Here is a 12280-nt window from a genome sequence, read left to right as displayed (position 1 = left end):
CGGAGCTACCCGGATTCTGTCGCTCCAGATGCAGCAGTTTTTATGCATTTATCATGCTGATTCATGCAGTTATTTAGGGAAGTATTACTAACTTCCTCACAATATTTTGCTCCTAGGAATTGAGTTGACCTTCTTCCCAGTAAGCGGTTGTGTCCGGTCATGGCAGGTTGTTACTACAGGTTCAGCAGGCAGCGGTGGAGCTGTCAGAATATTACTGGTTTCCTGATGGCCTCAGTGTACGCTGTCAATATACTTGCAGATCCAGAGGGGGAAACAACGCACATTGTTTATTCCACTCGTCCTCACTGTGCTTCCTCCCCTTTCATCTTTTTCTTCGCCTGCATTCCTTTTCCCTTTCTGTCTTTCTTCCATAAACCCATTTCCTCCATTCATCCCTTCTGAATCTATATTGTCTAAAATCTTTCCTTCTTACATTTTCTTGATTGCCTTTTGTGTCCTTTTTTTCTTTATACCTCTTCTGTGTTGCTCCATCTAAATATTTTTAAAATGCCCTTGTGTTTCTCTGCAGCCCGAAGCCATCTCCACGTTCACCTCTGAGCCTGCTCTGGTCTCCTTTGCAGAGTTCTTCTGTAAATCATCAGAAGGAATGAAACACGTGAGTTTTACTCCCAGAAATAGATGTGGGTATACTCTGAAGCTAAGTTTACTCCTTAATTTCAACTCCTTGCAGCCATGTTGCTGTTGTGTACACGAGATGTGCTGTGGCTGGTTTAACCAATCACAAGTAACATCAAACAGTCATCCACTGTACTAGACTCAACCAACGTACTACACTGTATAATTTTCAGAATTGCAGCGGATGTTAACCATAGCGTCTTGATGTGAGAAATTGGTGCTTGAAGGTTTGCACCACGTAGCTCTCCCCTCAAGACTTGATCGATCTTTTCAAGAATTGTTTATATTTCTGCATAAATATGACCTAAAACATCCTCAGAATTTCACACAAGTCATAAAAGTAGATACAATTTTAACCACATTACCAAACACACAAGTTGTTCTTCCAAAGAATGAAGAATGAATGTTTTTGAATGGCCAAGTCAAAGTCCTGACCTTAAACTAATAGGCATGTTGTGGACAGACCCTCAAGTCAATGTGCAGGACTGATCAACAGTTACTGGGAAGTTGAAACTATTCACTGTCACACCAGATACTCAAAGTAACTCACAGATATGCAACACTGGATAAATAAATGACCAACTGACATTTTTGTGTCATTTTTTAAAATTAGGTTCTCTATATCGACTTTTACAATTTATGTGAAAATCTGATGATGTTTGAGGTTATATTTCTGCAGGATTAAAGAAAATTCTAGCACCTATTTTGTAACCAGGTTTACACACTCAACATGTTTCTTCTCGTGATTTTTCTTTTGAAACAATATTGTTTTTGTTCGTGTTATTGTTCCCAGACAACAGGGGGGGAGTTTGGTGGGGAAATTTCCGGGGAACTTCAGTGGTTTCAGTCAAACTGTATTGGTCACAAAACTGTTAGAATAACATCAGCAAACAGGGAGGCAATGAGGTCCCTAGTGGTGCTTTCAATTAAATAATGGAAAGTCAAAACAGGGTAATTGAATGTGTTATCAGATATCATGGAAACTGAGCACTAATTCACACATTGAGCAGCATGACTATAGTTCTGGTTTTGTGTGTGGCCGCGATCACTATCGCTGCTTTGCTAAAACTGCTCCAAACGTTTTCCTTCCAGGCTGCAGGGAAAATACCCAGACATGGCTGTTTTTCCCCAAAACCAAAATCAACACATTTACAGACACACTGGATTCCTGCTAATACTCTGTATTCTGATTCAGGTTTTCTTCAGGATAGAGTCTTATACCTCGTCACAAACATGTGAAAAAGTACTTTGAATATATGTTAATTATTCTTTCTATATATCTTTTTTCAATATTAGGCAAAAGAACTGATGAAATGGACAGGACAAACAATAATCACCACGTGGATGCCTCGTGATCTGGCTAAAATCCTCATATACTACAAGAATAATAGTCATCTGTTAATATGCGGTGGCCCTAAATGAGATGCTTTGCTCTTCTGAACATTTAAACAATGAGTATGCATGTAAATATACAGGACTAGATGTGTTTTAGGAAACAGAAATGATGTGGCACTAAGAAGTGACACTCATTCTACATACAACCATGTCAGGCTTTCAGTAGAGAAGGAAAAGCAAATAGGGATTGTTGACCAGAGTCTCTGTCTGTGTTTTTATAAGCTCAGTGAGCCGATACCTTAAATCACGTGTCGTGTCTGAATCAGGAAGAAACGAACACTCAACAGTTGGGAAGGATGATGATCAAGTCTCCATAAACAATTTTGAAAAAAATGTGTGCGGTTTTGTGAGGTTTTACTTTGACACTAAGGTCAGGATACTAACACTCACGTTTAATGTTTAGTATGTTCATCATCCGATTAGCATGCTAACATTTGTCTATTAGCACTAAACACAACGTGCAGCTGAGGCTGACGAAAGCCTGAAGTTTGGAGCGTTTTTAATACTTGGAAAATACTTAATAAAGCTCAGGGATCACACTTTTATTACCCTCTATTCACTCTGCAGCGCACATGCTGATTGTCTGCAACAAATTAAATTAAAAGCGGGAAAGTCAGGAGGTTACAAAAGTCTTTAGGACTGATTATGTGGAAAATCCATGCCAGAGTTGTTGGGATATTTCAGTCTCCCAAAACAAAATATATTTATGGACGAGATTCACGGAAAACAATTGGGAAAACCAGCACAAGCTTTAAGTTTCTGCGTTGTAACTTGGCAGATCTGCTTTGGTTGAAAAATAAAGCAGCTTGACATTTATAGTACATGTCGTGCAAGAGGCAATTTAAGCATTTAAAATAGATTGTATAGATTGTCATGACCACTGCTTAATCTGCTTATTAATCACTTCACTCCCATTTTCGGAGTAAAGAGGCTACTTCATCACTGCATCAGGTTAATTGGGTAGATTGCGCAGAGGTCACTGGTTTCAGCTTCTACAGTAAAATGGCAGAAAATGTATCATTTTGTAGCGTGACCTTCTGTAATTGAATTTAACAAGAACAAGACGTCTCTTCAATTTTCTTTATCAGAAAAATCACATCAACTCTGCCCCTGCCTCTTCTACCTCTCCACGTAAACCAGATCTTTGTATTTAAATTGAGGATGTCGTGTTTTCCGTCAGATAATCGGCACATTTGACGCAGTCTGGTTTTTTTTAACGTAGCGTGAAATAGCTCTTTGTCTCGAACTAAATGTACACATAATGTCCGACTCCATATTTCTCCTTGTGCTTAAAGGTTTGTGAAATGAATAGATGGCCTTAAAAGTATTGAAATGAGTTTTTAATTAGTGTGCAGTTTATGAATAAACCAGTGTAGTTGGTCAGATTGAGGAGGAAAACCCTGTGAAGCCTGTGTGCCATTTTGAAATAAGTCAGATTGAAAAGACAACGAATAATAAACAAGGCCCTCTACAAAGTACCATTACCATGTTTGACTTTTTCACTGTTTGAACCTCATCTATGGACATTTTAAGCCCTTAAGTTTCATCACAAGATCTTCCAAGTCATTATTTGTGTCTAAGCACCCTCTTTAGAAGAATAAACTTAAATGTGCTCACTCGTTTGTGCACAAACAAGGTGTGTTGACACAAGGTAAATGCCAAAAACTACATGAAATAAGAGCTCCCACACATAAAGAGGCAATACAAATATGCAAATGAAGGTCTGCGTCGGACTTAACTCAATGATTTGTGCCTCAAATGGAAAAGTGCCAAATATTTCAAGGTGCCAATCACATCATTGCAAAACAGATATGAATCTCGAAAAGGACAACTGATCGTAACCAAGTATGGACAAGTCTTAAATAAAGCACCAGAAGAACTACATATTGTATCTGCTAAATAAACCTAAATGAACATGTTAAGACAAAAGTTTTTAAACGTTCGGTTCCATGTTTACATGTCAGAATGTTCAACTTGTGTTGTTTGCACCAGCCTTGCTGAGTTAACCCACACGGGCTCTGTTGTGTTGTTGCAGAGGGAGGACACTCTGGTGTTGTTCTCGGCAATGCTGTATGAATGTGTGACGCAGGAATGTCCGGAGATGCTGCCCACGTATATCGCTATCGAGCAGGTAACACGCACACACGCACACACACACACACACACACACACACGCACGCACACACATGCACACACTGAGTTGTGTGGTAACTGCTGAATCCTCCTGACTATCACTTGTCAATATTTTGGCATGTGCAGAGCAATAAAGGATCAATAATACAGATGTTCCAATAAATAAAATGCAGTGAAATGAGTGTCGGAGGTTAGTTTAAAGTCTCCAAGTTGATTTCATTCTCAGGTGAGGTCAACTAAATCGGTTATTGAGAGGTTTGGAAATGAATTCTCAAGCTGTGACTAAAATACGTCTTGGAGTACGATGAACAAAAATGTAAACCTTGGAAGAAAACAGGATTTAATTGTTCGTCATAGATATCAGATAAGTTCGTGTGTTACAGTGTAAACCAGAAGAGAGTTCCTGGCTTCTGTTTTGTATTACATGCTCTCATCTGTGATTATAATGTTGTCTTTGTTGAGGAACACTTAGCATTACAGAGTTGTGAACACGGTGTTTGCTTTTTCTGTCCTCCTCTGTGTCTCTCAGGCGGTCGGAGCTCTGCGTCGGGGCGACCTGCTGCAGACCTTCCCCCTCTGGCAGTTGCGTCTGGTGGTGGAGTTGTGGGACAGCAGGATGCTGCGAGGTCCCGCCAACCGCCACGACACCCTGCTCACCTCCGAGTTCCTGCCCGTCATGAAGAACGCGGTGGACGTGGCACTGGACAGCTGGCTCAGAGGTGAGGAGGGCAGAGAGGTGTGATGGAGGGATGAGTGGAGGACAGTGTTAGTGAATGAGAAGGCCGGTCAGCTGTTTTCATAAATACTGTACATGGTGTTCAAATAACAGTATTTGGAGTTTTATTACTCTTGATCTGCGGCTGCGCAAATGCACTTATTTTTTCTTGAATTGTGAGCGGATGTTAATCAAAGGGATGATGATTCAGGGCAAGGAAGGAGGTTACTATTTAGAAACCGTTACAGTAGAGTGCACAGTGCACGAGCTGAAACTACAAGATTAGTCAGGTCATACAATCAACAATTGACTCTAATTTAAAAAGTGGTTCAATGTTGGCAGAATGAGAAACAACGAACCTGTTAGTTGAAATTAGCTTGGACTTTAGGAAATGATGCTGGATATGTTTGTTTATTTAATTCATTCGTAGACCAAATAAAAAAAAATCAAGAAAATGATCACTAGATTAATCAGTAAAGAAAATAATCACTATACGCAGCTCTGTATTGAACAAAAGAGAATTCAGCTCAGTCCAGAGCAGCCGGGCGTACAATGTAAAGTCTGGCTTATTGGGCATCGTAAATGTTTTGAACACTGCGTCCCACTAAAATGCTTCATATTTGCTGCTTATTGACTTTTAGATGCCTTTTTGAATACGGGTTGTTGTTGTTGTTTTTTGCCCACTTTAGCTTTGAACATAGAACAATGTCAGGAAAATCCCTGTGAAAAAACACAAACATCTGTCATGTCAGGGTGGAAAAGAGTTCACATCTGTAACTCATTCTTCATTCCAAGGAACTAATGAACATGGTTCCTTCAGAAGGCTACGAACGTTTTAATCCGAGCTATGCTTCGTTGGGCTCATGGATTTATACTTTTGCGTTGCTTCTTTTTTTGTACCTCATCTGTAAACAGATGTAAAGCCACGCCGCGTGTGTGTGCACAAGCGAACATATGCAGCGTGGGCTGCTTGGATTCGCGTCTACTGATGTGGGTAGCTATTGATCGAGATGAAGACGACATGAAGGATGCTGAACAAAGGCTCGGATTTATCTTCCCGTCGTCAGCAACACGCGTGCAGCGAACTGCAAACCCTCTGCTCACCGTGACCTCTGCTCTCACCGCAGTGAATAAAACAACGTGGTACAGTGCAGCCCGGTCGCATATGATACACCTGTTTATGGCTGCGGTTGTGATCGACAGGTCAAACCTCACTCTCAAAATTTAGATTGGAGTGCAAAAGTATCGACTCCAGGACTCCTGTGAAGCCAGCAGGTGTAAATCCGGTTTAAAGACGGTGTGAGGAGTTGGTTTGGAGACAATCCGCTGTGAACCGTATGACAGGTGTCACCTCAGCTCCACTCTTTCAACATGCCCTGCGAAGACATTTCCGTGTATAAGTGTAGTAAGTTGATATGCAGATACCAACAAACAAAAAAGATGAAACTAACCATTCGATTCATTTCTATTCTTTTTTTCCTTTACTACATGCGACAAAAAGTCCATTTTAACTGTTGAGCAGCCGTGTCACCGGCTGAGTATTTCACAGGCTGGATGTGTCTCAGCTTGTTTTCCTGCGTAGGGTGTAGCAGACTAATGTCATAGTTTAGAAGTTAAACAGACTGCGTATACACTCAAAGACAAATTCCATTGCTGAACACACTTACAGGAATAAAAGCACACCAAGAGGCGTGGGAAACAGGTGGGGTAGTTGGACCAGACTGTGGTCACGTAAACACCTTAGGCATGTCTTCACTTTCATGTCTCATTGAGCCTCTTGGCTCTGATAGAAAATAAACTCAAATTAACTTGAACTCAAGCATCAGGAATGTTTCTCTGGAACTCGCCCATGAAGGAAATATGTATGAGGACCTTGTTGTTTTATGATTCTTATTTTTTCTCTGTCTCACAAGGAAATGCAGCAGTGAACATTGACATGAAGTCGCACAAACTTCCCAACAATGATGGAATTTCATGGATTTTTACACAGAGATAATTATCGAATGGAAGTTTTGATGAATTTATATTTTGCAAATTAACCACATTACAGAAATGTAGCAACATGTACATTAAAACTTTCTGTAAATCCCTTGTTTCAGCCTCCTGCTCATGAAGAGGTACATGTTCATGAGATTTCATCATCAACATAATCAGAATGATAAACGCCCCAACAATTACAGCGAAAGTGGGGTTTACAGTTGCGTGTGCAGCCTGAAGGCAGAACACAAGTTTACACAGCATGGTTTTAAGTGTATATATATATATATATATATATATATATCATGTCATATCGACTGCTTAGAAATAAAGTAGGTTGTGATTATTATTTTTTTTTTTTTAATGCTACACGCATTCTAATCCGAATATCCGGAAAAAAAAAAATTAAAAAAAAATATTCATGTTAATCTCTTAATAGGTTCGGAGTCATTCTGGGTCCTTTTTCTCACAAATGACATCACGCTGAAACCCGTCTGTACACCAACATGTTCAGCCCTGTGAGCAAGTTTCATTCACAAAAATGTTACCCAAAATGAAAAATAAAAGTTTGAGTTTCAGCAAATGAAGACGGATACAGCAGTCGTATTAAAGAACCCAGAACAGTTATAAAAATACTAAAAGTCCAGTTCCCAGCTATGTGTCAGAGAGCAGAGCTGCACTGTGTTTGAAGTAAATGACTCAGCGTGAAGTCAGATGCTAAAAACACGTGATTGTAAAACAAAGCAGTCCATGACTACAACCAGGTGGACATGACAGTCACAAAGAGATATCGAATGACAATTCAATGTATCCCGTTTCACTAAAATACCCCACTGAAAACACAAAAATACATTTATGCCTTGTGCGTCTGCTCTTCTAGACAACAGCTCGGTGCTGAGTTCCTACACGAGGGGCGAGGGCCTGTCGAGGGACACCCAGTCCATCCTGTTGGCCTGCTTCCTGGTGTACCGCTCCATCCCCTGCCTCAAGAACACACACACACAGCTGGAGGGTAAGAGACACACACATGCTCCCAGGAAACTGGATCGCGTCACTTGTGTACACTTACATTTGCATGTAAACTCTCAACACATGGTTCTCAGCAGCAGGAGTTTCACTCTGTCCATCCCGTGTCTGTGTTTGCCAGATGTTTAAACTAGCTAAATGGATGTCTCACCTTGTTGCAGCTGCATCTTCCTCTTCAGGATCTCTTGTCTGGTCATAAAGTCCCTGACTTTTCCGCTATAAAGTTTTTTTGACCTATGGACCAAACCATTTTTACTATTATAGAGGGAGGGAAAGTAAAACCGTTTTCAACCACTAATGTCAAGTAAAAGTCAGAAGATAAAATAACAAGAAGCTCACAGATACTTCAATACATGAAGTTTTCATAAATATGCATTTTTTTATAGATTATCCGAGTCGATCATTTAAAGACTCGAGCGATCCTTTGGGCCCTGCTTTTACCCAGGACCTGCCACAACTGACCTGATGTTTCCATGATGTCAGCAGCCCTGATTCATCTCGTAATTTCTCAGTTATAAAGTTACTGAATACTGTTGTTGGTGCAGTTCTGAGGTAGTTCACTGGAACATCCATTTCCTCCCACTTTATACCTCACTTTATTTCAGAGGGAAACACTCAACCTCTCACGGCAATTGTAGTTACAACCTGCAGCTGCAGGTACTGGTTACTTATAGTTTGAGAGTTTATCTAATGCTTTATTGAAGATTTGACAACTTAAAGTTTAGTGAGTTACAGACGTCTACGAGTTCTTAACTTTCCAACGAAGACACATTTGTTATCTAAACTCTCGAAAGTGAAACAAGTTCTTTTATGTTTGTTACTTTCGGTACATATTGCTGAAAATGCTTCTCTGCTTTCATTTAAGGATTTGAAATGCAGGACTTTTACTTTCTAATGGAGTGTTTTTGTGTTTGTTGTACTACCAAGTTAACTTAAGTAACTTATTTGAGTCGTTCTACCACCACCGGACTCGGCAGAGTCCCATCCCAGCGTCCTGCTACAGAAAAGGATCCCGGGACGTTGAACTCGTCTCAGTCTCTATTCTCTCTCTCTCCCCTGCAGGCTGCAGCTCCCTCGGTGATTTATTGTCGCAGAGCAGCCAGCTGGGAATTCCTCTCAGAGACCTTCTGAGGCTGGTACCTGTCCTGTTGGGTTCTGCATCTGGACCACAGACAGTGCTGGGCTTCCCCCTGCAAGCCTTTTGATCCTGATATTTAGAGCGAATCATCGGGCTGCTATCCTCTCAGAGGTTCAAAGCCTCACGCTGCGAGCGTAGGTGGGGTCGAGTCTTCCTGCATCACCGGAGCACGGCTGCTCCGCTCCTGAGAAGAACTGAATACAGACTTTGTTTCCTTCTCAGCCACTAAAATGGAACAACTAACATTTGAGCTTTGTAATATAATATTTGTATTTAGTTTTTTTTTTTTTTTTTTTTTTTTTTTTTACAGCATAAAGAAAGTTTAGGCTGCAGTAATCATGCAGTACATGTGCCATTTTTGTGACACAACCGACCCAAAGTGAAGATTTTTTTTGGACGGGTTGTTCGAAAGTCCCAACTTTTCTTCAAACAACTGAACAAACAAAAACAGAACGGACTGATCGTTAAAAACACAAGTGGAGTCGACTGAAGTTGTTCCGATGTCCATGCTGCCTGCGAGGCCTCTGTCGAGTTCAGGCCGAGTGTTGAGAGGACATGAAGACCAACGCAAGACAATGAAATAGAAAAGTTACCTGCACACTCCGCAAATACTCTGGTTTATCGTGTGTTTTCATATTTACCCACGAAGCTTAGTCCGAGTCAGGACATCAGCTGCCTTACATTGTTTTGTTTTTTTCCCCATCTTTGTATGTACACCACTTTGAAGAATATCTTTCAGAAGACGCTCCTAAATTTTCAGAATGTTATTTTACGACCAGTTGAGTTTTTGCTGCTCATTAAACCCCTGAAAGAACCGCATTCAATCTTTTGCTGTGGTGATGTCGGCGTTGCCGTCACGTCTTGTTTCATTGGCACAAATCTCGTTGTGTTTTTCCGGCGTTGCATCGCTGTGGTCAAAATAAAGAACCTTTGAAGTGAGTCGAGGATGAAAGCGGGCTGTGTTGTGTTGTTTTGGGTGGGTCCCCACGTAAAAGGAGTGTCCCTAATCTTTCTGTGGTACATTTGGAGTGAAGTGATGTCCTCCACAGGTGAGTTGACTTTTAGCGTTTCTCTCGCAGTCAAGTAAACCAAATTCTTTTCCTCTGAATAGTTCAGTGAACCTCTTGACAACTCTCAAAGTGCGACACGACCGGTGAACAGGCTGACGGCTTCTTATCCGCAATTTCATTTAGGCTTTTTGCTAAAACATTCAATGAACAACATACAAAAACGTAGATTTACGTGAATGATATTCAACACAATGAACATCTAACTTTATTTTGCCTTAAATTAGAACAAACAGCAGGTGACACAGAATATCAGTAGCTGAGTCCCAAATGCAATACTTTCCTGTTAGCCCAGTTTTTTTTTCCTCGCATACAGATATAAGAGCAGATATTATGCAGATGTTGGAACAGGAGTGCTAATTTAAGACCAGATTGCATAAAATCAGCACACTAATGACCACAAAGACAATCAAAAGAAGTTATTTGAATGGTCAAAGAAAAAGAAAGACGGCAGACGAACACGCAGCTAGCTGGAACGTAAACCGACACGATGAAACAAGAAATCATGCACAGCGTCAGGGTGTTTTCGTCAACACGTTCATACAGTTTTGCGATGATGTGGGATTTTCTCACGGCCACATGTGAATGTGAATGTTTGGTCAACAACTCTGAAACGCAGGATTGTGGGACTTTCTTTCCAGTGCATGACGGCTCCAGTGGATGGAAATCCCTGAAATCGAATTGAACCTCTCTTGAGCTTTGATCAGATACAATCCTCGTGGGAGCTCTTCCTGTACCGGGGAAAGAAGACACAAACAGCAGTGAGGTTACTGCAGCCATAGACAGAAATAAATAAGAACATAAACAACTCGATCAAAAGGACGGATGACTAATGAGGCTGCAGAAAATATTTGATTACAGATGTAAAACAAAGTCTCGGTCAAAACACAAGAAACTGAGACACAGCTTGGAAAAACGATAAAATGTTATAATGACAATATGAACCATGTGTTATTTATTAAGTTAATTGTGGCATATTTTTCATTTTGGGACTAGCTTTAGTTAATTGGTTTGGCCCACTTAAACACAGTAATGACTGACACAGGTCATGGAGGAAATTAAGTTACAGCTACATTAAAGCAACTGCCAAAAACGAGTGTCATTGATCATCCTCATAACTTTGTGAGGATATAATTAGCACTGAATTCATCACAAAAAATTCACTCATTATTCAGTCTTCTCTTTATGACTTTTTTTTTTTTTTGCATCTGGGATTTTTACAGCCTTTCTGATTTGACTCGCACACATCAGTATCAGTCGGTCTCTGCTTTTAATGCTACCAGTTAAATATAGTTACAAATTGTAAGACAAACACATGCCGAAAGATGTGGAGCTCAAGCTGCAGCCCACAACTAACTCACACAATCCTTAGAAACATCGTACTTCCTGTTTACAACTGCCAAATAATTATGGGAGCTGTAGTTCCACAACTTAAAGAACACCTCAAATAATTAACACCAGCTTTTTTTCTTTTTTTAAATGTTTTTCTATTCGTACTTTTTGACATTACTGAGGCCCTGTAAGTCACCTTTTAGAGCCCCTGAAACGTTTCGTAGTTTGACATCCATCTGTGTGTGGAAACCCTGATGTCTTGCAGTTTGTGTGTGGGCGGATGTACAGTGTGTGTTCGGATCATCTCTAACCAACAGCTCTGAGAGCATTCCAGAGCAAATGGAAAACATCCGAACAAACAAGCCGTCCACACCCTCCTCACAGAGCTGCAGCACACAGAGCAGCTCCTCACACTCACATCAAACTCTTCAGATGGTAAAATGTGTTTGGAGTTCTTTCGTTTTTAGTGAAATTCATGTTTTCTAATTGCTCATGCATCTGGCTGGAGGAAACATGCCAACAAATTGCAATTCATTTCCCTTTGAACCTTTTCTTAATGTAGTCAGTCACTAGCTGCATTAAAAGTCAGGTTATAATTATGGACCAGCAAGTGTCCTTTCTATCTGTTGTAAGTCTAGCCATCTTAATTCCTTAAGACTAAACGCAGCATTCGAAGCATCTGTTAAGAGCTCAATCGGTTGATACGCCCACATTTAAACACCAAGACTTTTCTCTGAAGGGTTTTCTCAGAGTTTTAATAAAAAAAAGAAAATTCCCCAAAACAGCAGCCAGACGTGACGCACTCACTTTTTTTTATGGGAGAAACTTTCAGGCCCACGACTGCGTGGACGTGGAGTTTTA

General features: G+C 40.5%; 1 protein-coding gene across 1 annotated transcript in view; it reads left to right on the top strand.

The window, feature by feature from the left end:
• The window catches only part of anapc1 (anaphase promoting complex subunit 1), a 45018-nt gene extending 35046 nt beyond the window's left edge, over window positions 1-9972 (top strand). Inside the window, exons 49-53 of the mRNA XM_069144300.1 lie at window positions 530-616; window positions 4067-4162; window positions 4694-4883; window positions 7737-7868; window positions 8945-9972. Coding sequence (XP_069000401.1) covers window positions 530-616; window positions 4067-4162; window positions 4694-4883; window positions 7737-7868; window positions 8945-9087 — 648 coding nt within the window. The 3' untranslated portion in view covers window positions 9088-9972. The remainder of the gene's footprint in view (window positions 1-529; window positions 617-4066; window positions 4163-4693; window positions 4884-7736; window positions 7869-8944) is intronic.
• Window positions 9973-12280: the final 2308 nt, after the last annotated feature.

Source organism: Embiotoca jacksoni, unplaced genomic scaffold (genome assembly GCF_022577435.1).
Source record: "Embiotoca jacksoni isolate LCO1_2020_lvr unplaced genomic scaffold, fEmbJac1.0.p SCAF_12, whole genome shotgun sequence".
Taxonomy (NCBI): domain Eukaryota; kingdom Metazoa; phylum Chordata; class Actinopteri; family Embiotocidae; genus Embiotoca; species Embiotoca jacksoni.
This window is presented reverse-complemented; position numbering and strand designations above follow the sequence as displayed.